The sequence below is a fragment of the Trachurus japonicus genome, chromosome 1 (genome assembly GCF_045865225.1).
Source record: "Trachurus japonicus isolate A0001 chromosome 1, Traja_1.0".
Classification (NCBI taxonomy): Eukaryota; Metazoa; Chordata; class Actinopteri; order Carangiformes; family Carangidae; genus Trachurus; species Trachurus japonicus.
In genome coordinates, this window is record NC_140907.1 from 27,840,239 (window position 1) to 27,867,351 (window position 27,113).

Consider the following 27,113-nt stretch of genomic DNA (forward strand, 5'->3'; position numbering starts at 1 on the left):
CATGAAATTCTTGAGCCATGATTTTCATCTTACATGAAACAAGCAGCAGCTATATGACTTTCCTGGCTTACAATCTGGCGAGAAACCCGCATGTCATATTATTATTGTGGTCATTATTCTTATTCTTATTATTAGGGTTGTGTGTTCAGATTTCAGTTTATTGTGTGTTCAGATTTCAGTGACTGTGCTTGTGTGTTCGCAGCAGCAGCAGCAGCAGTACGGGGGGGCCTTGAACGCAGCATCAGTCCGGTTCCTGCGAGAACTCCGCTCCCGTTTTTTCCCACCGACCTGTGGACTCCATGTTGTTCCGAGAGCCACGGAGTGAACAAGTGCCCTGGCCGAAAACTCTCACGTTGCAACTCTGTACAGTGTGCGAGAAGTAAAGTGTGTGTGCGTGTGAGTGAGTGTGAGAGTGTTGACCCCTTTCAAAAAAAAAAAAAAAAAGAAGATGGCAGACTACCGGGACGACACCGGGGCTAGAGCCTTGCTTGCTCTGCAGTCAGCACCGTGCAGCCCCGTACGAGTCGCGGTGACCTCGCACTCCTATCACCACCAGCCCTCGCTCGCCCTCCTGGGTCCTCCGCTGATGGAAGCCGCCCGCAACAACTCCGACGCCGGCGGGCTTCTCCCGGTGCGCTTCGCCGCTCCTTCCTCGCAGGCCCTCGCCAGGCTGGAGGGCCGGGACTTTGAGTTTGTCATGCGCCAGAGGACGGTCACCATAGGCCGGAACTCGTCTCACGGCTCCGTGGACATCAACATGGGTCACTCGAGTTTTATTTCACGGCGACACCTGCAGATCACCTACGACGAGGCTAACGGCTTCTCCCTCCGGTGCCTGGGCAAGAACGGCGTGTTCGTTGACGGGGTGTTCCAGCGGAGAGGCGCGCCCCCGCTGCCGCTGCCCAGAGAGTGAGTGCAGCCAGACAGTTTAGTCAGTCAGTTAGTTAGTTAGCATAGCCAGTTAGCTACCAACAGGCTAATTATGGCAACAACGGTAGTGTCCGCCGGCGGCCACAGGACGTTAACGTTAACTTACCGCACTGACAGCTTTGCTGCAGCACATGTTACGGTACATTTGCATCCGCTTTTAAAATCTGACCCCCTCCACCAACAAACCCCCCACTCATCCTCCTCCTCTTCTGCGGAACACATAACGATAGAATCACTGAAAAAACATCTAAGTGGATGTTAAGTTTGTTATTCTTTTGAAGAGTTTTGGTAGTCATTTATTTTAAATATTTTGACCGTTTATGACGTAGACCACCCATGAGGGAAACAGATTCCGACGGGGATACAAAGTTTCTCATGACACCCCCCAATCACATTAAAACAGAACGGTTTGATTTGATCTGGTGTTAGATTGCGGATGAAAAATGGGTAAAATCGGTAAAATATGGGTTTGGACCGCTATGTTGCAACATTATAAATCATGACTTTGATTTCAATTAAACTTAAAGTTGACATTGAGTTGTCTGGAGGCCGTGTTTGAATAAATCATGCTAGTTTTAGCTCTTAGCAAAGTTAGCTCCACTTCACTTAGCCTGCATGGCAACAAGCTCGTTGGCAACTGCCTTTTTTTGCTTGTCATATTGTGGCTGGGCCTATATTATAGTTAAACAGTAAATTTACTTTACACACTTTTCTTTACATTGTCTTTTTGTTGCTAGTGAAAGTTGTCTCTGAACACTTTTTTTTTTATAGCTGTAATAATATTAGCTAACACCTTGTGCGGCTGTTAGCCAACGTGTCGCCGTCACGTCAACAGTAATGTAAACAAACGCACCCCTGACAGTTGAGCTCACGAGTCCTATAGGGAGAGGTGTGTTTGTTTTTGATGTGTGGCTACAAATGCCCTTTCCTTTTTCTTTTCTTTTTTTAGGTAGAGTTAGGGTGAGATATCTGCTTTTAAATGTGTGTGTTGTTGTTGTTTTTAAAGCTTTATTAATGTTGCACAATTGTCGAGGTGAACTATTTTTGCCCCCTCTGGTTCGTTGGAGAGTCGTAGAAACTGAAAGCTTTGACTTTGTGTGTTAGTCAATCACAGGGTGGAGCGGAGGAGGGAGGAGGTTGGAGGAGGGGTGTGTGGGGGATGTGCTCGTATCCTCTCTGATAGGCTGTCCACACTGTTTGGGGGTGTGTCGGACATGGAATAGGAAGTGCTGGCTGAAATGACATCCTCGTTGCAGGCGCACATGGAGTAAACACAAGACTTACAAACCAAAGGCCGTATCTAGCAGCACAGCCATCTTTGCATGTGTCGTCTTTCTGGGCCTTGGAGCCTGTCTCAGGATTACAAACTCTCGCTGAGTTATATCTGGAACTCCTTTAATTAAATGTGGAGCAGAGGAGTAAATTAATTTAGTTATTCCGGTTTACATTTATAGTACTCATCTATTTCTGCATTTTACAGCGTTGAATTACATTGGATTCATTTGGATAACAAATGTCTACAAATAGGTTTCAGCATGTAAGAGTATTTAAAATGTGTACAAACATGCACATTTTGACTAATATAACAGCTTCGAATCTTTGCAGTTGTTGTTTTTGTTGTAGTGATTCTTCTGGAAATCTTAGCTTTCTTTTGCAAAAACTATTCAAGCTCTGTCAAGTTTCTCTCGGGCCCTGAGTCAGCAGCAATTTTCAGGTCCTGCCTCGAAGTCTGGATTGGACTGAGGCCTAGACTCTGACTTGGCTGCTCCAGCACATTAACATTGTTGTTTTAGGCTATTCTTGTGTTAGATCTGTCTTTGTGTCAGGGGTCATTGCCTTGTTGTTAACATAAATCTTTCAAGTCATAATTCTCTGGCAGGTCACACAGCAGACATTTGTCTTTTGCTGCTACTTTTGCAAACCTTAATTTGGCCTGTCACAGCCACCAAGTCTATTGGTAGCACCACCACCATGTTGATCGCTATGTGGAGAAAGAAGCTGAATCTGGTGCGATCAAACCGCTGAACCTTCTTCCACTTTGTCTCAGCGTCTCCTACGTGTGCCCTCTAGCAAACACTAATCGAAATGCCATGTGATTTCTTTCAACAGTGGCTCTCTTCTTTGCTGCACTGTCATACAGCAGGGGGGCTGGTGAAGTTGTTGTAAGGACAGTCTCTTTCATCTCCGTCAGCCAAGGAAGGAAGCCTGTTAGCTCCCTCAGAGTTTGCCACAGGACTCTTCTTCCCCGCAATCGCAGCGGACATTCGGTTGTCGTCGAGGATGGCCTGCTTTAGGCACGGATACAGCTCTGAGGAGTCTGCTCATGGATCCAGTGTTGGATTGGCAGCCACAGTTTTCCAGGAGACAAATTAAAGAGAGGAGATGGAACATTTCTTCCATATTTTATGTAACCATCTTGTATCTACAACTGCTTAACACAATTTGCAGCTCTCTCTCTCTCTCTCTCTATATATATATATATATATATATGTATATTCATATGGAGGCCTGAGCCTGAACTTCAATATAGCTCAAAACCTCCTTGAAAGGATCTGGTTTGGTCCTCAAAGACATAATAGGTGGGCAGATAAGACGGGTGCAGTCACAAAGGTTTGACTTGGCTTCACTGAATACACTAACCACTGGGAAGAAAAAAACAACAACCTGAAAACTATGTATAATAGTAAATAATGGTTCTATTGTAAAAAATCTTCACCAAATCCCGCACACATATAATTATATCTAAGGGTTTTGTTTGGGTGTGAGCTGACGTGGGCCCTTGACTTATCCTCGCTTTTATTGAGGCAGTTGTCCAGACCTGCGGAACGTAGACAAGAGGAAATCCAGGCTAACGGGTTTTGTGTTAACTCTCGTTGTCGTTGTCGTTGTCAGTGGAAGGTGTTGACTACAGATATTGTGTGTATTATAAACAAACCCCTGTGGTTAAGGGGAAAGTATCATTGCTTTAAAAAAGAAAAAGAAAGAAAAAAAAGAGCCACTCTGGACTCAAACACAACATGCGTACTTAATAATTTTGTGTTTTCAATGTTTGTTTTCGTCCTTTGAGACAGTTGTTGACTAAATAATCTCGCCAGAAGGTCCAAGTTAGCAGCTGTTGTCTGGGTTTCACATGATCTTCCTCAGCAGATGGAGTTTGCCCAGTTGTCGCCGTTAAAACTCACATTCTGCTCAGCAGCACTTTGTAGTTTTAGATTTTTAAGACACGTCTGTTTAGAAAAATGGAAACATTTGCACCTGTGTGGTTTCGGGAGAGCTCTGCGAACTTTAGGAGGATCATGTGACATGATAAGACGCTCCAGGATGTTTCTATGATATTTAAATGCTAAACTGTCAGTTAATGTATAAGTAAGGATGATGGTAATCAACCTTTGTCTTCTTCTTCTTTTTCTTTCGTCCTGCTCTCCAGGTGTGTGTTTCGTTTTCCCAGCACGGTCATCAAGATCCAGTTCATGTCACTCCTGGAGCCCGAGGGGCGCCGAGAGAAAGAGCAGACCTCTCCTCCCCCTCGCCAGCTCCTGCCCCACATTTCCCCTCTTAAAATCAGCATTCCCACAGTGCAGCAGCATGAAGAGCACATCAGGGCGTTTGGCTCTCCGCTGCCCTCGCCCACGGGCACCATCAGGTAAGGAGAGACCCCACAGACACACCAACAACTGCATGTCTACTTAATGCAATCACAGCATGCAACACACACAACTTCGAATGTGAAAGCAGACTTGGTGGCAGGAGTCTGTGTTGTATTGTTGAAGTTTGGTGCTAAAAATGTAATGTATGTTTAGATTGAGATGCAGGTTGTGAGTTTAAATTAAAAATATTAATAAATCTGACAACTTAGTTATATTTATATAATTGATTAAATTGTAATTTTGTAAGAAAAAACACTTGCTTTGATGGTATTTTTTGTTTTAGGTGACAGAAAATGTAATATCTTAAAGATTTCAACTTGAATAAAACAAACAATTTTGATGTAAAAAAAAAAATTGGAAAGAAAAAACATTACATTAATATACAAATATATCATTTGTTAAAAGTTTTGATATTAATTATGCAATTAATTGGGTAACACATAAAGTATGTGACAGGAAAGGTCAAGAAATCAGAGGCTTGCACATGGTCTCCTCCTAATCAAAATAATGTAAGTAAATTACATGTAAATATACATGTAAAATCAGTATAGTATATTTCAACACTTTTATTTCAATGCTTGTTTTTTATTTTGTAATATATGAGGTTTAGGACATGACTTGTTTGTCGGGGATTGAATTGCTTTCAAGGATCTTTCCTTATCAGACCAGTCATTTGTTTTAAGAAAATATACACATTTTACTGCCCAGACTGAACTTCGTTACGAAGCAGAACTACAGTAATGACGGAGTGAGTGTGTCTTATGGCCACTGTTTCAGATCTGTTCAATTATATGAATCATTTACCTCGTCTCCTTATCTTGGATCCGTGCTTGTACGCTAGTGTTTATGTAGTCGCCTGTGTGGGCTGACTTGAATACGTGAGGATCTGTTTTCTTGTGGGTTTTTCAAAGAGCTGCAGCTTTTTTTTCCCCCGACCACAGGCTGCTGTCGGCTCATTTTCACTGTCCTGGGTGAAGGTGCAGCTCCTGCGCTGTTGCTGTTGAGATGGAAATCTGCTCTATAATCAGCTGTGATGATAGCACATGTTTGAGAATCACTGCTCTATAAATGTAAGCAGCATGTGAGAGTGCAGGGTGGTGGCGGTGAGAGCTCCCTCTGCTGGTCTGGCTTCGTCTCTACATCACACATCCCCACCAATGTCGGCTTGTGTGTGCACGCCTTATATGGAGTGGCTGCAGCTTTGAGGCGTGCGATTGGCTATCGGGCAGATTGTTTTGCCTGCAGGCCGTTTTTCCGTCCATTCGTGGTTTCCTTTTCAGAGCCCCCCCCCACCCCTCCCACTCAGCCCTCAGCTCCTGTTCTCTCACACGTGGACACACACACACACACACACAACACACAGAGTAAAGACGTTTGCTCGTACATCTCACAACCACTTTCAGTGTGGCCTTTTTCGGGCAGATTGTTGTGTCACCACCTTGTGTCCACACATACAACACACACAACGGAAAAGCATTGTGCACAAGCACATGCTCCCACTTTTGAAACACCAACAGTGTCTTTTCACGGGACTGGTAACTGTCACCTTTCCAGTTTGACAACTGAAAAGTACTATATATATAATAACAACATCACCACCGCCCTCTGGCTCCTATAGACAAGCACAGGAGTGAAACGGTTGTTGTCGGTTGCAGACGAGATGAGCTCTGCTCCGTAACTTTTAATGATGCATGAGTGTAGCTTTACAGATACAAGTGTGTGTTTTAAATATAAGACGTCCCTAAGCACGGTTAGACATTTCTGTTGGTCTTCATTCATTTTTCAGGACGGAGCATGCTGAGCCGTTCTCTAAACAGAGCCTGTAGCCCAGTTTCCCCCAGCCAAGAAACACAAACATATTCTCCGTCTCCCTCTGTGCGTTACTCTATCTCTATCTGTGGCTCTCTGTTGCCAAAGGCAAATCAAAGCACACTGACTCTCCCAGAAACCAGTGTTTACTTTACTAACAGAAGCAGGTGTATGTTGTATAATAAGTTACCGGGTTTCCCCTCTGTCCTGTCTCTCAACAGCAACAGATAAAACCGGGTTGATAATTAACATACTATTTCTGCACATTGTTGTGAACGCTATGTATGTTTAAAACGCAGTGCAGCTGAGCTGTAATCAGTTTCCAAACATAGACCATGTGTGTGTCTGTGTGTGTGGAAGATCAGATGTGAGTGAGAAGAGATTACATTGAAACATATATTTTGTTTATGTATAATTAGAAATAAAATGATCAGTATTTCAAATTTCATACTTTATTTAATAAATGTGGAAACTTAACTGTGGACTTAAATAGCAAAGCTTTACTTGCTCCTTGTGCTGTTTATTTTCAGGTCTTGTTTCATGTCATTTGTTTGTCACTTAAAGGACAATTCCAGGCAAATTCAACCTGGAGCTATAGTTTTCTAATATTTTAGGTCTAAAAGAATGAATCTGAAGATTTTCTTTTTAAATGCAACACAACACACGGCAGCGATAAATGGGGGCGGACGGATCTTATGCTGTTTAGGCTGTTTACATCCCACAAAACCACAATGTTTTTTTCACAGACAACGTCAGATGGCTGTTCAAACATACACCGAGTGGTTTGTTTACTTCAAGAAAGCCGACATGTTTGTAAACGGAGCTGTAATACAAAGTCTCACGTGAGAGTTGAGTTGACGCGCTCAGTTTGTTTACAGGTAAAATAAACCTACTCTTAGTGCTACAAAACTGATAAACTGCTGATAAAACAAATGGGATCCTCAGATGACCTGTGAACATACTGTAGTGAGCCGTCAACGAGGACTCTCGCGCGAGACTTTTTATTACAGCTCCGTTCACAAACATGTCGGCTTTCTTGAAGTAAACAAACCCCTCGGTGTATGTTTGAACAGCCATCTCATGTTGTCTGTGAAAAGAAATTGCGGTTTTGTGGGATGTAAACAGCATAAGATCAGTCCGCTCCCATTACACACTGCTGTGGCGATGCGGGGACAGACAGAACTACTGCATAACAGGAGACATTAAAAAGAAAATCTTCAGATTCATTCTTTTAGACCTAAAATATTAGGAATTGTCCTTTAACACAACCAATCAACAATAAAATAAAATCATAGTTTTACTTCATATGTCCAGATTGAGAAGACAAAAAACTGCCACAGTCTTGATTTTGAAGTTTAGATTTAAAAACTGAGCTGCTAAATGATTTAACGAAGCGGTGAAGTGACCGGTGTCGTTATTGGTAAATAATCTACATAATCAATAATGTGGTTTTTACAGAAATGGCCCCCATCATCACCTATTATGACATTAACACAAACTTCGTTCCTCTCTTCTCCAGTGTTCCTAACTCCTGTCCGGCCAGTCCACGTGGGGCCGGGTCGTCGGGGTATCGCTATGGACGCAACGTGACCTCTGACCTCCAGTTAGCAGCTGAATACGCCGCCAAGGCCGTTTCCGAGCAGAGACGAAGCATTGTTGAGCACAGAGGAGGGGGATGTGAGCAGCGGGGGGAGTCAGCTGGTGGAGACAGCCCCAAGGTGAGCCCAGTCTAAAAGATGCTGCAGAGTTAATTGTACAATAAGTGCATCATCATCATCATCATCATTATGGGATGTTGTCATTAATACCTTGACGTCTGTGTTTGTGCAGGACGAGTCCAAGCCGCCGTATTCCTATGCACAGCTGATCGTCCAGGCCATCTCCTCCGCCCCGGACAAACAGCTGACTCTCAGTGGCATTTACGCCCACATCACCAAACACTACCCCTACTACCGCACTGCAGACAAGGGCTGGCAGGTGGGTGCTTCCTTCTTCATCTGGACATTAAAGGGATAGTTCAACATTTTGGCAAATTCGCCTATTGCCATAATCCCTATAGTCATAGGAGTAGGTTTGTTACCTTGTATTTTCGGTGCATGTAGTTTTGAGATCTGCGGGGCAGAGACATGAGCTGCTCAGTGAACACAATGGAGGTGAACGGTACAGGTCCCCTGTCCCTCATCAAACTCATCAAATACACAACAACTCCAAAACGCTCTGGTGGACAAGTTGTGACCTGCACATTCACCACGCTATGAAATAATCATGTATAATTATGTAACATTACGACACACGAAACAAATACTCAGAACTACTTGTGCTTTTGAAATCACTCCGCCCAGCAGCCGTGTCAGGAAAGTAGTTCCGGCTGCATCTGCCTCGAAAACAACTCCGTCTCGTAATGTTACATGATTATTTCATAGTGTGGTGAATGTGCAGGTCACAACTTGTCCACCAGAGCGTTTTGGAGTCGTTGGATTGTGTATTTGATGAGTTTGATGAGGGACAGGGGACCTGTACCGTTCACCTCCATTGTGCTCACTGAGCAGCCCACGTCTCTGCCCCACCGATCTCAAAACAACATGCACCGATAATTAAAGGTAATGAACCTACTGCTATGACTATTGGGGTTATGGCAATGGACAAATTTGCCAAAATGTTGAACTATCCCTTTAAAGGCTTTCTGTATGTTTCATTTCTTTTGGCTCTTCGTAACTCTCTCTGTGTGTCCACAAACTAAATACTTGTGTTTTGCCTCCAGAATTCAATCAGACACAACCTGTCTCTCAACCGCTACTTCCTGAAAGTGGCGCGCTCTCAGGACGAGCCCGGGAAAGGGAGTTTCTGGCGCGTGGATTCTGCCTCTGAGAGCAAACTGGTGGAGCAGGCCTTCAGGAAAAGACGGCAAAGAGGGGTGGCTTGCTTTAGGACGCCATTCGGACCTCTCTCCTCTAGGTAAGCAGGACGCTGCGTGTGTGTGTGTGCTCCGTTTTCTTTTTGACTCGGTTAACTCTCACCCTCCCTCTCTCTTCTTCTGCTCCTTGCTATCATTTGATTGGATAGAACAAAGTAAGTCTAATTTCTAGCAGAAGGTACTGACAGGTGAAGGAGCTCAGTGTTCCTGTTAGTTTTAAGTGTCTTTGTTGTTTCTTATCCTCTTCTCTTTCCTTTCCTTTTGTTTTTCAGAAGCGCCCCTGCGTCCCCGACCCACCAGGGCCTCCTCTCTCCTCCCTCCAGCGGGCTCCAGACTCCCGAGTGTCTGAGCAGGGAGGGCTCTCCTATCCCCCACGACCACCATGAACAGCTGGCTAACAAGCTGGCGTCTGTACCTGAGTATCGGTACTCTCAGAGCGCCCCAGGTGAGCAATGCACACACAGGTGTACTTACGGCTCTTTTCCACTACACAGTTACAGCTCTACTCTACTCGGTTCAGGTGCTTTTCCATCACAGCGTACAGAGTATTTCATAGTGCCTCCTCAACGTGGTTGCTGCCGGTGTGTTTTTAAAGGGGAACTATGCAAGTCTGGTCGCTTTTCTGTTGTTTTGCTAACCCTCCTCCTGGCCATGTGCATTTGTTTTCAACGACGCCAGCGAGAAATCAATCAATAGAGTGATAGATAATGTTATACAGGTAATACTCAGAAAATTAGAATATCGTGAAAAAGTTAATTCACTTCCCCATGATTGCGAACTGTACTGAACCAGACAGAGAGCTTTTAAAGGCTCAGGAACCCTTTGCAGGTGTTTTGGATTAATTGGCTGACGAGGCTGTGACAATTTGAGCTACAACATTGAACTTTTTCACGATATTCTAATTTTTTGATTGGGGTTTTCATAAGCTGTAAGCCATAATAATCAAAATTCTAACAAATAAAAGCTTGAAATATCTTGCAATGCCTGTTATGAGTCTAAATAATATATTCATTTCACCTTTTAAGTTGAATTACTTAAATGAATGAACTTTTTCACGATATTCTAATTTTCTGAGTATTACCTGTATATAATATACGATGAAACGACATGTATATTTGTGTAGTTTAATCTGTCATAAACAAGAAACGGAGCGCATTTGTGTCGCGGTGCGCAGAGACGAGTGCACCGGGGCAGCGGCTCTGATCTTGCAAAGTTGTTTTTCAGTCAAGAGACGCAATGTGGAAGTTAAGCCATTTATTAAACCATCACAATTACTCCAAAGCTGTTTAATTAAGGTAAAAATGTAGCATAGTTCCTCTTTAAAATTAACGGGTTTGATGCTACTCTTCCAGTAACAACGCTCTGGCTAATCAATGGAAAGCAGTCGGTTGATGTCATGTTTTAGTATCTATCTCCTTGGCTCGCTTGGAACCCGGGCTGAGGCGTTACCAAAAATGTTCCAGGTACCAGGTGCTGGTGGAAAAGCAAAAAAAACCGAGTCGAGCCGAGTCGCGCTAGTGAACAGATGCAAACTAAATGCATTCAAACACACACAAATGGAGGCTCTCTCACACACACACGTATAAATGCTATAACAGAGGTGAAATTGTTGTTTGTCCATCTCCGTGCAGGATCTCCAGTCAGTGCTCAGCATGTCATCATGGCTGCACCCTCCCACCCGACAATCCTGTCCACAGGGAAAGCCCTCGCCTTGGTTCCAGGTGGTGGAGGCCAAATCCAGCCCATCCACTTGCTCCAGAGCTCCCCTCAGTCCGCTCTGACCATGATGCGGGTGGTCACCAGCGCCACTGCACTTTCCAACCCCCCGAATGGTTACAGCGCCCCCTCCATCGGAGGAGTGGACGGCAACAATGAGCTCAGAGGTGTGTGAATCTCTTTAGGACTTATTATTTATTTAACCCTCAGATCCTGTTAAAAATGACTATTTTTTTGTACCCTGTTTTCAAACACACACCATGATAAAGTAAAAATAGGTATTACAATATATTTTTTTGTTGCTTAGGGTTAGGTATCTTCTAATGAATGATGTGTAATTTCAGTGGGTGATTTTATTTGTTGAGCTGAGGACAAAGTTCACGTCTGATAAATGTTTCACCACTGCAGCAGTATTTTGTGTCTGTGTTTCTTTAAGTATGCACAGGCTGGGACTTTGGATGTGCATAACAATAAATAACCAACTAATACAACTCAGTTTTTGATCCATATTTCTTTGACCGTGTTAGTAAATGTGTGTTTTTTTGTTTTTTTGTGTTTACAACAGAAGCGCAGCTGAACAGAGAGCGAGTGATCCAGACTGTGGACAGTGCGGTGCAGGGCGGGGATGGACGGAGCCTGGCTCCAGGTTTACATCAACTTCCTGTTCGTGCTGTTACCCAGAATGGCAAACACACCACTGCGGCTGTTGCCACGGCAACCAGCCTTGCTAATGCATCAGGTGAGGTTTTTTTTGCACCCGTCACTGTCAAAACACAGACTGCTGATGTCTGAACAGACGAGGATAAAAATATACCACAGTGGCATGCGCTGTGTGCTTACAAGTCATTATTTACATACAGTAGATTAAATATATGGTTCCTTGTTGCTGTTTGAAAAGTTAAAGGGGGCCTGTTATGCTTTTCCAGCTTTTCAGACTTATAAATATGTTTAAATTGTGCAAAAGTGGCCAAAGTCACAGTTTTAAGAATGGAAAAACAATTGTAAACCTGAAATAACCCCGACTGGCTACTGGGATGTTGTTCCTGTTCTGTCCCTTTGTATCAGCGGTTTATACTTTGCTCTCACAGAAACTCTCCTTTAAAACACATTTTTATTTTTCTACTGTATGGTGGACTTATCCATCAAACTCAAACCTGACACCCTGCTGCTCTTCTATGTTTACTGCATCATAGTTCACTAAATGGTGATTGTTGTACTGTGTGTAGGCAATTTTTATCAGAAAAAAAAACAGAACTGTGATTTGTACAACACTGATAACATTCAACTGTATCACACAAGAACATTTAAGAAATAAACACACCCAAAGGTTAAAAAATAAATAAATTAAAATGTTGGATACTTGCTTTAGAGGACATGGAAGTGCCATATCATGAGGGAGGCGTGTGTTGCAGTGATCACCCGGGGCTTGAGTTTGGAGAGTTTTTTTTTAAAGTCTCTTTTTGTAACGTCACAACCTCGGTGGAAGTCGCTGTATGGCAACTCGCCTGGCTCTGGCTCAGCCCCTCGATACGTTGACCAATCACAGCAGAATCGGCGCGGTAGGGGAGGGAGGGGGAGAGAGAGCGCTGAATCCGAGTGTCTCAGAGCGAAGCCGTTTTTTATCGATCAAAACTTTCAATAGTGCCCAACTGAGGTCAGATATCACATTAGAAGCCCCTGAAATCAGCATAACAGGTTCCTCGGCACTCGAGCCCCTGAACCAGCTGTAGGCTACAAGCACTGAAGCATACTGTATATCATGCCCACACAAAGATGGGACTTCAATAACACAAAGTTCAAAGTCATTTATTGTCATTCCACTTCATGTTAGACATGACAGAATGAAATTTGTACTCAGGTCCCAGATAAAAGTAAACAAATATAAAAGCTAAGAACAGGCACAATCTAAAAACAGACATTTCTATGGACAGACACTTAAAAATAATACATTCACAAAAATGGCAAAAGGTCAGTGCAAGAGAGGCAGCACATAGCAGCAGGGCAATAAAGTGCGTGCAGGTATTTGTTGAAAACCCCCCAACAAACTCTCCATAGAGACTTATTCCTATATTCTTACTTTACTATTATGGCTAAGAGCGTTTCTGTGTCCTTTTGGTTTTTCCTTTTTTCCTGCTTTCCTCTTTATTGCTGGCAAAAATTCACTGGTTGCGTCATTCCGTAACCTGATGATTGACATCTGTCAATCAGTTTTTGGCACTGAACCAGCTATAACCACACAACGATGGGACTTAGAAGTTTTCATTCTCCATATACACTCATTGATTCTCAACACAAAGTCACACAGGCATCCCTCCTAATCAATAACACACGACGCAAGACTAGCAATAAAAAAAACGTGTGCTTACCTTTCAGTTTATTTGTTGAAAACCCCCTCACAAACCCTCCATAGAGACTTATTCGTATATTATTACTTAAAGGGACAATGAGGAGTTTTGGAAAAGCAAAGCGTTTTCACACTACATTTATGAACCTCCGCGCGCACTGTGAAATTCTTTGACCGGCGCAAGACAGACTCATTTTTTCATTCATCAAGAATTAAAGTCAGAGGTTCGAAGACGATTACATACCGTCGTAGTTCCGACCATAAACGGCGATTCGGCAGCGTTATTCTCATGACTCGCCGCAAAACTGAAAATAAGGAAACGCTGGTCGGCTCGCCCAGCATTTCCGCCACCACTAATAATAACAAAATAATGATAGAGACAAAACGATATATTTATTGAAAATGGGCCCATTAACAAGTGTGGGTAACGTAGATTCATCCACATTAATATGAGACTTTTTTATTGTCGCGGAATTTTTCGTTCTGCCGATGGAGAAACTCCTCGTTGTCCCTTTAACTTTATGGCGTAGAGCGTTTGTGGGGGAGCATACATCAGTCCGACTGCCCAAAAGTCTGACGGCTCATTTCTCCGACTACCCATTCTACAGTGTTAAGGTTAGGTTTAGGGTAAGGTTAAGGGTTAGGGCTACTTAAGTCGGAGAAATGGGAGGTGGGACTAATGGACGCAAAAATAAAGAAATGTATGGTCAGAGAAATGGGTAGTCGGACAGACGTCATGCGCCCGCGTTTGTGTCCTTTTGGTTTTTCCTTTTTTCCTGCTTTCCTCTTTATTCTCAGCAAAAATTCACTGGTTAAGTCGTTGTGTAACCTGATGATTGACATCTGTCAATCAATTATTTCCCTTTTCCTTTTCTCAGATTAAAATGCATCCATAGTAGGCAAACAGGCGATCTGAGTGACTTAATAGAGAAATAAAACACAGACAGAGCTCAGATACAATGAGATAGACCCATTACACGCAGTTTATTTACAGATTTTGATTGACAGATGATCGAGGTCCAGGATCTAATCAAATAGGCACCGGTCCTGGTCATGGCATCGACAGTTGACCTCCCTTTCTCCTCCTCCTCCTCCCAGGCCTGAGTAGTCCTCTCCAGATCCTGGCGGCCCAGGCCTCCAGCTCCCCTCCGGTGCTCGTGAGCCGACAGCCCAGTGCAGAGACCCTAGCCGAGCAGCCGGGCGCGCCGCAGGCCAAGCGGCCGAAGATGGAGGACGAGGCCGGGACCGAATCTGCTCCGCATCAAGTCACACCGGCCCAGCAGCCCGTCATCGTTGCCATGACGTCACAAACCCACGACCCGAGGAAGTAACAGCGAGGCCTTGTTACCAGGTACCCAGTGGACAGCCCCCCCTCCCTCTCCCTCCCTCACTGCTTCACCTTTTATACTCATTTGATATGACTGCAGCCGACATGGCCAAAAAATGTACAGGCAGCCTCTCTCGACAGAAGGGAAATAAATTGCAAGGAAAATATATTTTGGTGAAAAATAGACGAGAACTTTCAAATACACTCGAATTTAAAAGCAAGTAAATCTTTCAGGACTTTTTCAGCTCGAAAGCCTTTTTTTTTTTTTTTTTTTTAAGAAAAAAATGTAATCCACTGTTCACTGACAACACAAGGAAGTAAGATCATTAAGCTGACGAGAGCATTATGCATATTGAAAATCGTCTCCGCACTACTTTTTACTTACGTGAATGTTAGAGAATATCTCAGATGCATCGGTTATCATCACTCTCAGGCCAAAGAACTCACCTCTCCTGCACTTGTGATTAGGATCACTGCCTCTGCCTGGTTGTTTTTAAAACCGGGGAATGTGTGTTCAGAGATTTCAATGGCCTGTATTTACAGAAAAAAAAAGAAAGAAAAAGAATCAGACCAGAGTTGGTGTTGTGTAGTTCACAACACGAAAGCTAGAGAGGACTTACCTGTATACCGGGTTGTTTTGCGGACTTGGGAGCGTGTTATGAATATGATTGTAACGTAAGGCAATCCTTAGAGAATAACGTTGAGACGGAAACGTGTTCATATTTGAGGCCGAGACCAGAACGTGAGGCAGGCGTCTCTTCTTCTTCTTCTCGTCTTCTCCTCTGTAAAGACGTAATGATGTTTTTGAAGAAGAGATGGGAGGAAATCCCAGACCACCACCACCACCTACCAACACCACCACCACCACCACCAGGACGTTTGTGGTTCTCACTTCACTTCAGCTGAGTTTGGGTTTATCAGAGTGGAGCCTCTCAGATTCAAGGTGATCTGGGTGAAGTCGGAGCAGGGGAAGGGCTAAAACAAAACAAACAAAACAAAACAAAAAAAAAAGAGGCAACTATTTGGAGTTGATTGAAGTGGAGCTAACCTAATGTAGACAAACTGATTGTTGTTTTAATTTCTTTTTTTTTTTTCTTGTTTCAGTAGTGGTTAAAAGGAGAAATGGATCAGCCTGTGCGTACAGTTTTGTTTTAGCACAGCAAAGCATTATTGTAATAATAATAATCCTTAAAGCCTTAAATATTTCTACTTTTTTTTTTTTTTGTCATTTAATTTTAACCTTTAGACAGCTTTACCTTTTTAGATTGTTAACACAGCGCTTCTTTCACAGTACATGATCAGCAACACTACAGTGGTGACAATTATGTTGCATTAGTAGACTTGTATCAGTTTTTATCAGAGGAAGGGCGGGACCAACACTTGACCACAGTTTCATTTCACCTGCTCTCTTGTCTGTTTTTTTTTTTCTTCTTCTTTCTCTCTGTTTGGTACATTTGACAACATCTTTTCTACTCTTTGGCTCTTTAGCTTTCATTTCTGCTCTGTTAAAAAAATATATTTCACTCCTCCTTTCTTTCTTTCTTTCTTTCTCCCCCCAGTCTACCTCTCTCCCCCTCTCCTCAGCAAGCAGTCTCTATCTGCGCAGGCATCGAGCTGTTGGCAATTCCTGTCACAGACACTGCCTTAATTAGATATTCTTCAGCACTTTCTCCCCCCCACCTCCTCTCGACTCTCTCATTCTCACTCTGCCTTTAGCTTTTTTTCCGAATGTCCTCACACAGGCCTCACTTTTAAATGGCAATCAGGCACAATTTGCGCAAAGGTTTCAGTGATTGTTGTTGCACATTATGAAAAAGAAAAAGCAAAAAAAAAAAAGATGCGTAATGATTGTATGCTGCTCTTTCTGCTAATGATAAAAAAAAGCTATTTAGAAGGTATTTTTTCTCATTTTGGAAAAACAGAAAAAATATTTTGCTATGTGTAAAAACGGCTGTCATCAATACGTAAACATTCTGGAAATAGAGAAGTATATGTATTTTTAAATGTTCCTGTTTTTGTGATTTGTTAATGTGTAGCACAAATTAAAATTCCTCATTGATGTAAATTTTCTATTGTCTTCTCTCGTCAACAGTCTTTTATTCTTAGGTACCATTTTTCTTTTTTTTTTAACAGTATAAATAATGAGCAGAGAAGAATAGACATGCATGAGGTCAATGTCATACAAACCTTGAAACAGAAAAACAAAAAAATTCAACTGCAAAGAAATGAACAGAATCAGATCCAGAGTAAAACAAACCTGATGGGAAAAAAAGAAACAACACTGATAGAATCTATTACCTGTGTGTGTGGGGGGAGTAATTCAGCATTATGGCTGAAAATAATCAGTCAATTGACCAAGTAAAAATGTCAAATTCTCGCTGGTTCTTCTTTTCCACACTTTTTCCTTTGTTTATACTGTGAATTGTGAATCTCAGGGCCGTTGATGAGTGTTTAATCTGATTTAATTTGACTTTTCCCTGAAAAAAATATGTTCAAATATGAGTTTTGTTGACCAACAACAAACGTACCAAACATGTTTTTTTTTTTCATATATTTAAAGAGTATGATTTGTAGGTCACCACTGTTGTAACTGGAGCTGGTCTGAAGGGTCTAGGCTCTGAGATTGGTGCCTCCAACCTTTTACAATAAAGACAAAAAGGAATTTGGATGTTTTGTTCCATTCGTCAGTAAACTCTTCTTACTCTGGAAAATGAAACCCACGGTTAAATCAGTAGATAATCCAGTGTAATGGATTGAAACTGTTCCTGAAAAGATCATTACTGTTGAATGTTTTATATGTAAAATGTGTGTGCGTGTGTGTTGAAGGCAGAAATCTCTTTGACAGATACAAGTACATCTGCATGGTTTGATATCACCACAACTAAGACTACATTGTTTTTGTAATTTAGGTGTAATGATCCTTTAACCACCTGTGCAAACAGTAATCTACAGCCCAACAGAGCACAGCCTCTACTTTTTTTATCCACTGAAGTTCAAATAAATGAGTCATGTTTTAGAATAATTACACAACCCGTAGCGGTGTATCTCTGCTTTCAGAAAATACCGTTGCTTTTTTTCCCATCAGTACGTTTCAGTATTTGTATTTCAGAAAGAAAGTTTGGACTAGTTTCTCTCCAAACAGTGAGTGTTAAATATTTACAACCAGTTATTTACATGTCTTAACCAGATACATACAGCGTATATTCACAAGAAAAAAGTGTTGGTTTACAAACACCAGGATTGTGCATCAGGGACTCTGGAGCGAAGCCCAACGTCTTGACGATTCGGCAATTAATAAACAAAGTCCTCCACATCAGCTGCACATCTGCAGCAGCACGTGACGAGTCTGGAGAGTTCCTCTTCTGTCCGGTGGAGGTAAAGTTCAGCGATGAGGTTAAACGTGAATCCGGTACGTGAATCTCCGGTACAAAAAGTCAACATTCATCCACACAATGGTCGTTGTCGTCGTTGTTGAAGTGTGATGAGCAAAACGGAGCCGCTAACAAACAGGTTTATAAAACATTACATAAAGATCCCACTCTAAAAGCACTGTGTAAGACATCATCCGGCTTTCACTGAGGTCGATTCCACTCATAAAATACATTTTCAGTTTGTGTCCAACAACAGCAACAGGCTCAGAGTCTCCTCCTCTTGTCTGTTCCACCATGCTACTTAATGCCTGAATCACTAATACAAATTGTTCTAAAATACAAGTGGAAAAAAGTCCAGAGTGTGTACACGACGTGCTCCGAGGGCTGTTGAAAAGTGGAAACCCTACAATCTACTGTGCTTTTTAAACCAACATGAGACTGCATCATCATCGTCATCGTCATCGTCATCGTCATCTTACTGGGGCTGGTTCAAACGCTGATTAATTAGGCAACTTTTTCCCGTGCAGCATATTATTCCTTTTGATGTGGCGGTGGGTTACAGATCCTGTCTGTCACACGGAGCCTGTAGGAGTCAGCGGAGCGAGGGAGGGAGGCAGGTCTGGCAGCTGTGGAGCGGAGTCGTGGAGCGTCGTCTTCTCCAGTTTGATTGTTTGGCTTTGTGCTGTCGTTAAGATTCACATTCATATTTCATGCGGCATATGTACGCATGGGCGTGTGTGTGTGTGTGTGTGTTTTTTTCTTCACATCTGCATCCTCCACTGTCTGGTGTAGTGTGTGTGTGTGTGTGTGTGTGCGTGTGTTTGTCTTAGCTCGGTGGTCAGCAGGAGGAGGCGCTGATCTTCTCCGAGACGTCGGGGTCGGACTTGGCGACCAGGAAGCGTAGCCGACCTCCGCCCAGACGGATCAGATCCACCGCGCTGCGTCGAGAGACAAAAACAACAGAGTCCTGTTACGTGAAGCTCAGCAGAGACAGAGACAGAGACGAGTGAAGGTAGCATCGCTGTCTGGCCTCCATTAATCAATCAATCAATCAATCAATCAACTGGTGTGGTTAACATTGTGGGATGATTGCTCACTCTGTCACATTCATGTCAGTATCAAACAGCAGCATCGTTAATCTCCTCTTTACCTCTGGTAGTCGGCTCCGATCAGACTGGTCCCGTTCACCGCCAGGATCCGGTCTCCGATCCTCAGTCTGCCGTCGGAGGCCGCCGGCCCGTCAGGGATCAGAGTCCGGATGTAGATGCCTGGAGCGTTGAGAGGGGTGTGCTGCAGGGGGGGAGGAGGGGGATTAGTTGTTTCTTATTAGCAGGCAGTTCGCTGTTAACATTTATTTTAAATTAACTTCAATATACTAAGTCGTCACTTTAAGAACACTTTTCTATTTTAAGTATTTTTCTATTGCTGCTATATATAGCTCTGGAAAAAAAGAAGTTTTTCTTAATTCAGCATCTCTACATGTATGGCAGCCATTCGATTCCAGTGTCAACAGAAGCACACCTCACTCACTCTACTTAATGAGGCACTGATTCCTGAACCAAATCATATTTGATAAGGAAGAGTGTAAAATCCAATGCTGTGCTTCAAAATTTGCAGTTATTCCACCAATGTTGATTTCTGAACTCTTCCTAAATTGAAAAAATAGGTGTTATGTCATTTGAAAATGAATATAAACTTGTTTTCTTTGCATTATTCGAGGTCTGAAAACACTGGAACTTTTTTGTTATTTTGACCAGTTGTCATTTTCTGCTAATAAATGCTCTAAATAACAACAATAACAAACACAATTTTCTATTTGAATTTTGGAGAAATGTTGTCAGTAGTTTATAGAATCTATCTATCTATCTATCTATCTATCTATCTATCTATCTATCTATCTATCTATCTATCTATCTATCTATCTATCTATCTATCTATCTATCTATCTATCTATCTATCTATCACAGAAGCTACAACAAGAAACTGGAAGTCTCTCCTGAATAATTTCATATTTGATAACTGATTATATCTGATTGTTTCAGAGCTGAAAATTATTGTAGATATATCAATAACTAGTATCATGAATCATCTGGAACTAGATGTTTTGAGTATTTAGCACATAATGAGAGGTGACATTTTAACAGCTGTAAAAAAATAAATTAAAAAAAACTCTTTTATAGTAGAAGTTGTAATAATGTATGACTGCAAATGAAGTTTAATTGTTCGCCAGTTCTCCAGTGAGTTCAGTAATGACCTTTATTCCCTATGCTTGTACACAATATAGAAAAAAAACACACTGAGTGAACTATAAGAGGAAGACTCACCAGGCCGTCTATGAGTCCCATGCCCAGTCCGTAGGGTCCTTTGTCCAGTTCCACTACAAACACCACACACAAGTCATCAGGAAGGGGAGGGGCGCCAGGGGAGGATACAGGGAAGGGAAACTCACACCCACTAATACACCCTGCAGAGGACACGGACACCCAAAATCCACAAAAACCACACACAAACAAACACACACACACGCACACACACACAGGGTCTCGCTATGGGGTCGGGCAAACATAAGAGGTTCTGCTGTGCACAAGAGAGACACACACAGATACTGAGACGCATGCAAAACAAGGTGCAGCTGACGACCGGACACAGAGACATCTTGGCCTGCAGATGTCACACTCTCACTACACTGTGGAAACAGGACGGCGCTGTCATGTGAGGTACAAGCTGACCCACTAGCTCAAGAGTTTGAGCCGCTCAGAAACTGTTTGAAGGGCTGTAAATGTTAAGCTGCATGACTTGGTTTTTCTTTTTTCTTTCTTTTTTTGGCCAGTAGGGGGCAGAGAAACTCACTTTCTGATACTGGATATTCACCTTAAAATGGTTCACATGTTAAAGGAATAGTTCTTCATAAAGTTCACCCTCATGCTGATGGATACTCCGGAGCAGTTTTTTATTCCTCAAAGTGCATCTGGAGACCCGGGAGGGGGGTTCGTAGTCCAACGAAAACTTTGTATGAGAGTAATAATAGGGACCATAAAACTACACAAAAACCCTCTAATATTCCTCCACACTCCTCGTCTGCTGTAATCCAAGTGTCCTGAAGGGATATAGTCCAGAGTTTACTCAAAACAACGTCATTTAGGACATTTTCAGAGCCTAAACAGTCCTGTATTGCGCTGTGATGTTCATACGCAATGCAGGCAAATTCAATACAGGACTGTTTAGGATGTAAAAATGTCCTAAATGATGTTGTTTCGAGTAAACTCTGGACTATATCCCTTCAGGACACTTGGATTGCAGCGGACAAGCAGTGTGGAGGAATATTAAATGGTTTTTCTGTCGTTTTATGGACCTTTTTGTGTCGGGCGCTATTGACTCTCATAAGGATTTTGTTGGACTACAACCGGCCTCTTGGGTCTCCAGATGCACTTTGAGGAATAAAAAACTAATTTGGAGTATTCATCAGCATGAGCGTGAGTCAATAATGACGGAATTTCATCTTTTGGTGAACTATTCCTTTAACAGACTATAGGTTACGCACACACATCCTGCAGCCAGTAGTTTCTGGACCTGTGATAAAAGTCTCAAGTAGGTTGAATCCAACTCTTGAGAAAGCACAATTTTAATGCATGTTCAACGCTCTTTAATAGTTGCTAAAATTGTAGGTGAATAGGTGAATTTACAATATACACACACTGTATATTGTGTATTTGTAAAATGTCGTGTCATGTCATGCATCAGTCTGAATCAGTGTTGATGAAATCACTTCTTTGGATGCTGGGCATGACTTGTTTACATTAAATACAGTTTTAGTTCAGTTCATTTGTTCATTCACGGCCTCATCATGAGATCTTATATTAACATTTTTCCCGTGGGCTCCTTGCAGAGATTTTAAATTTGGGAGGAGAAAACAGCTGTAGGACCACATTGGTGCTCTGTATCAGAAGATACTGAGGTATCTGATTGGCAGAGAAGTATTTGGATCGTAATAATAATAAGTAAGGTTTAGATTTTCAGCTGCACAGTTGGGGTGGACAAAATAACAAAAACACTGTGAGTCATGTGATGAAGTAAAAAAATCCTACAAAAACATTACTTTTATGACCCCTACTATATTTTGTGGCCTTATATAGTGGTGTGTGTGTGTGTGTCATCGTGTGTCACGTGTTGCTGTTATTTTGTCCACTTCCTGTTTAAAACTCCACCTACCCTCCAGTCCGTTGGTGATCAGTCCATTGGTCTTCTTGCTCTCTGCTACAGTTCGACTGGTGCAGCCGTTAGTCTGGGTGTTGGGGCCTATGATTGGCCCTCCCCCTCCCCCTCCTCCCCCTCCGTCCGGGTACAGCGGGGTGTTGGGAGGGGTCAGGAGGCAGGACGGGTCGGGGTTTGCCGGCCGTGGATGGTGAATGGTGCCGTTCCTTCTCAGGCTGTGTGTGTGTGTATGTGTTTGTCCTGAGGGTCTGTCCCGTCCCCTCTCCTCTCCCGTCTCCGTCGTCATCGCCTCGTCCCCGGGACCCCCGGCGCGGGGACTGTTGTGGGCCGGGGGCAACAGCTCCCTCTGTGTCGGGAAGGGAGAGAAAGACTTAAGAAGCCAGTACGAGGTCTGAAGTTACATGGATGAAAAGGCAGCGAATCAAAAAGAGAATTAATAATCCTGTCGTCTTTGAGGATTTTTTGCTGCACTCTACTGTTTTGCACTTCATTTAGATATGATACGAGTTTAAATGTGTAATAATTTACCTTTTGGAGTATTTGTGAATGTATATGTGACCCTGTGTGTGAGTGTATGTGTACATATGAGGGTGCAGTAACACTAGGGATTATGGTCTAGTCAGCCGTTCCCACTAATTAGACAGCCTAAAGACTAATCAGATTAACCATGATTTAACCATGTCTAGGTTTCTGTGTGTGCGTGCGTGCGTGCGTGTGTGTGTGTTGGCTGGAGTAGAGGGTTTTTGTCTTTCATTTATGGGATTATGAGGAACTCCTCAACAACCACAGCTGCCGAGGCACATGGCCTGGATTACCGCTAGGTGTGTGTATTTGACAGTATGCAGCAGTGTGTGTATATATGTGTATGTGTGTGTGTGTGTGTGTGTGTGTGTGTGTGTGTGTGTGAGTCTTGTGACCTGGACGTCCGGCCAGTCGGCAGTGTTGGTCCCGTTGGAGTGTGTGTGCACGCTGGGAGCGGTGCTGGTGTGTGTCTGCGTCTTGGTGCGGAGCCCCCACAGGTAGTGGCGGATGTAGAGCAGCTGTCTGTAGATGCTGTCCTCCACACACTCGCTGTCCAAGTCCACTCTGAAGCCGGCGCTGGGCAACACGATGGGAGGGTGGTTCTCAAAGCTCTCCAGGAGGTCCACTGAACACACACACATATATACACACACAAACTGATGTTAACAGATGTACACACACACACACACACACACACACACACACACACACACGCATATACATCTACAACATTAAAGGCCTGATCCTGGGTTGCTGCACAGCTGCTCTGTCTGCCTCTCACTCTCTCTGTCTTGCAGCTACTTGTTATACAGCAGCTACTGCCTACTCTGTGTGTGAGGATTATGTCAACATCAGTTTCAGTTTCAGTTTAGTTTATTTGAAAAGGGACAATGCACATTAATAAAGATTGTATAAAAAACATGTGAATGCACCCGAATTAGCTTAAAAAGCGAGTTTTCATCAACTGTCCCTCTGCCACATTGTACACGGCAACCTTTAAAAAAGAACGACAATGGAATAAAATATTGTACCACATAGGGTAGACACAAACACATACTAACTGTCCGTAAATACATACATAATAAATACACATTTGGATGACAACAAGGTGATGCGTGTCCACGTTAATAAATACACATTTGGACAACAATAACAACATCAGTGCTCACAACAACATCTCACCTGTTGGTACTGAACCAACAGACATGATAAAACTAGAAGTCCTGCCTCCACCACTCAAGACTAGTTTCAGGTTTTAACCCTGTTTATCCAGATTGATATTCATTTTCAACCATTTGTGTGAAGTTTTGTCGTAATTGCTGTGTGAAGTCTAAAACACTGACGTTGATTTTGCTGAAATCTAATCAGTTTGTTCTTGGGTGGACATTTGAGCCAATTTTTGAAGAAATGTCATGTCCACACCGACCATTAATGACCTTTGAGGACCAAAATCCGATCAGTTCATCCTTTAGCGCTCGTGAATGTTGGTGCCAAATTTAAAGAAGTTCAGCCAAGGTGTTTTTCTGGTGTAGACAAGCGTCCTGTGAGTTACAGACATATGTAGATTAATTACGTCATAATTAATTTTGACTTAATTAATCATGCGTTATAATTACAGGTGTCTAACTGTATATCATTTCGCACGGTGCAGTTTATGGCGCTGTGTTGAACTGTATTTATTTCACAGATTTATGTTTCCGCTGTCAGGCCTGCCCTCACTGATACATGTGCACATGACAGACCTGCCTCCAAAATGACCATAAAGTTCAAAACCCCTGAAACAAATACAACGTAAAATGAACATTGAACCTTTTACAAAGGTTGGATTATTGTCTGAGAGTGCATTAGTCTTAAATGAACCTGAGTGTATACTGTACAGTATATCAGTTATCCTCAGTGATCAAAACAAAGGCATGAATCAAACTGGGATACTTGTGCATAATCACAAACCAGACGCCCTTCAGGATGTGAACTAACGCAAACAGACATTGATCTTAGTACTAAACGTCCTTGTTCTGATTTATTTGTAATTGTTTGTGCTCTGTCTTCACTAACGCCCTCCACAGAGACGCTGCCCTACAGCGCTGCAGCCGCCACGCTGATGACCTTTATTTTCAATGGCGCTGTAATAATTGCCCGACATTAAAATAGATACAGACTCCTACAGATATAATCGCACCTACAGGCCAAACATAACATGGGCTTTATGTTCCCATAACAATAAACTTCAAATTCATGCACTGACTACGCACCTGTTCTGTAGATGTAAGCCTCGTCCTCGCTGCTGGGTTGCCATGTTGGGACGGGGCCTATCTCTGCTGTGAGCTGGTACTGAGTGAGAATCCTGTGCAGCTGGACGGGTTTGAGAGTTGGATGCTCACTGGACAGCGCTCGCCAACTCAGCTGCAGACGGAGAGAGAGAGAGAGAGAAGAAGGAAAGATTAGTCAGAAACCCTGGGAGATCCTTTTGTAGCATAGGTAGGTGTTATATAGAGAGCCTACTGGTAAGTGGAAGCAGGAAGTAACGCTCGCCATGGGACCTCAGTTCGGAAAAAAATCTCCATGTAAGTGAACGGGACTCAAAATTTTATTTTGTGATCCAATAGAATTGTGTCATGAGAAAAATATATGTCCTCTACCTATTTAAAACATTGCATTTCATGGCGAGAAATCAGCAGTTTGTTGTAATACTATTATAAAATAAAATTCTGAAAATCCATAACCAGAAAGACGACAGGTCACGTAGGTGACGTCACACACCACATGTCAGCTACTCCCCTGTCCGTTACTGTAGTCTGTAGAGCGGGCTGCACACAAAATAAATTCTTCCGTTGCCGTTTTACGACAAACTGCTGATTTTTTGGCATGAAACACAATGTTTTAAATAGGTAGAGGTCATATATTTTACCCATGACACAATTCAATCGGATCACGAAATAAAATTTTGACTCCCATTCACTTACATGGAGATTTTTTCCGAATTGAGGCTTCCGCTCAGGCTCTCTATTGGCTGTATGGTACAGAACTTTATTGATCAATAGCTGATCAGACATAAATGTTTCTGTTTGTATTCAAGTATTTATTTGTAAGTATTATCAACCAGTAGTTTAACACATGACAGACCGACAGACATGCAAATAATGAAAATGTGTGTGTTTGTTTGTGTGTGTGTGTTACCTGTGTGAGCTGTTGTGGGGCTGTGGCCAGCATGGACACGGTGCTGTTGAGTTTGGTGAAGAACTTGTCTGCCAGATGTCCCAGACCAGACCTGCTCGCCCACTCCATCACCATTCGCAAACACGCCTGAATCTGCAGCACCTTGGACCGCTGGAACCAACCCCGAGATGGACCTACACACACACACACACACACACAAAAGCACACAAGCAAAGGCACGACTCTTTGGTTATTTCATCACACTGCAGAAAAATTCCACTTGCATATTCGCACATCTGAGAGGGAGGCAGAGTAAAAGAGGCCGTGTGAGCGCCTCTGTGCATGTTTATGCGCATGTGTTGCACGGGAATAGAGACATTAATTTTTAATTAAGTTGATATTGAAGTCAATGAAACAATAGCAACAGCCACCAGCCGTCGGCTCCGTGCAGAATACAAATCGACTGCTGCAGAGGGGGCTCAGCTGAGTGGTGGGTTTGTGTTTTTACTGCACAACAAGCCTGCATTCCTCACTCTGCCTAATCTCCCCCCCGTCTATGGATCACATCAAAGAACTGACGGAAGTTGTGTGGCGAGTTAAGCAGGCGATGAATCCAAATCTAGCATTTGTCGAGCGAGCAGGCATCCCAGAGTTTGTCAATCTGTCGGTACATTACCTCACTGCAGCTATAATGCCTTTTTAAGCTTTTCTGAAATACCCCCCAAAGTGAGCTCAGGCCTCTGCAGGGCTTTGGGACTAACGATGTCAAACAACTGGACTAGAGAAAGAGAGCTTTCCTTTTTTTTTTAAATGGACCCTGTACAAAATATTATCTCTTGTCCAGTTTTTGTGACCAACAAACTCTGAGGAAAGCAAACAACATTTTGTCTTCTCCAGTGAGTTTTCTCCATTGCCCTCAGGTCATCGTTACATCTCACCTGTCTGTGAGACAAACCGTTTTTTGAAATCTTTTATTCCCTCTGCTATTCTTCTCTTACATTCTTTATAATGATTTTATTCCTTTATAAGTAACCCATCTATTTATTCACTGTATTCCTCTGTATTTTATTTAATTATTCTACTTTATCTATCTTACTGTGTGTACTTGTGTCTTTATATGTCAGTATGCAAGCTGTTCAAACCAATTGCCCCTGTTGGGATTAAT

At 42.7% G+C, this 27,113-nt stretch overlaps 2 protein-coding genes across 2 annotated transcripts in view; one reads left to right on the forward strand and one right to left on the reverse strand.

Moving 5' to 3' along the window:
* The first annotated feature begins 297 nt into the window (after positions 1-297).
* On the forward strand, positions 298-16,752 carry foxk1 (forkhead box K1). Its single transcript, XM_085783640.1, has 9 exons — positions 298-909; positions 4,358-4,573; positions 7,906-8,104; positions 8,217-8,363; positions 9,148-9,341; positions 9,573-9,745; positions 10,932-11,183; positions 11,582-11,755; positions 14,459-16,752. The coding sequence occupies exons 1-9, from the start codon at positions 449-451 to the stop codon at positions 14,689-14,691; spliced, it is 2,049 nt and encodes a 682-aa protein (XP_085639766.1). The 5' UTR covers positions 298-448; the 3' UTR covers positions 14,692-16,752.
* Positions 16,753-17,193: 441 nt separating this feature from the next.
* radil (Ras association and DIL domains) overlaps positions 17,194-27,113 on the reverse strand; it is a 32,308-nt gene continuing 22,388 nt past the window's right edge. Inside the window, exons 15-21 of the mRNA XM_085783629.1 lie at positions 25,970-26,142; positions 25,045-25,195; positions 23,188-23,417; positions 22,268-22,616; positions 20,383-20,522; positions 19,209-19,348; positions 17,194-18,996 (exon numbers count right to left, since the gene is read on the reverse strand). Coding sequence (XP_085639755.1) covers positions 18,897-18,996; positions 19,209-19,348; positions 20,383-20,522; positions 22,268-22,616; positions 23,188-23,417; positions 25,045-25,195; positions 25,970-26,142 — 1,283 coding nt within the window. The 3' untranslated portion in view covers positions 17,194-18,896. The remainder of the gene's footprint in view (positions 18,997-19,208; positions 19,349-20,382; positions 20,523-22,267; positions 22,617-23,187; positions 23,418-25,044; positions 25,196-25,969; positions 26,143-27,113) is intronic.

Bases quoted from the DNA above. Each gene is read 5' to 3' on its own strand.
- foxk1 (XM_085783640.1), top strand. From the start codon at position 449: ATGGCAGACTACCGGGACGACACCGGGGCTAGAGCCTTGCTTGCTCTG. The intron at 8,364-9,147 runs GTGGGTGCTTCC...TTTTGCCTCCAG, and splicing joins CTGCAGACAAGGGCTGGCAG to AATTCAATCAGACACAACCT. The intron at 11,756-14,458 runs GTGAGGTTTTTT...TCCTCCTCCCAG, and splicing joins CAGCCTTGCTAATGCATCAG to GCCTGAGTAGTCCTCTCCAG.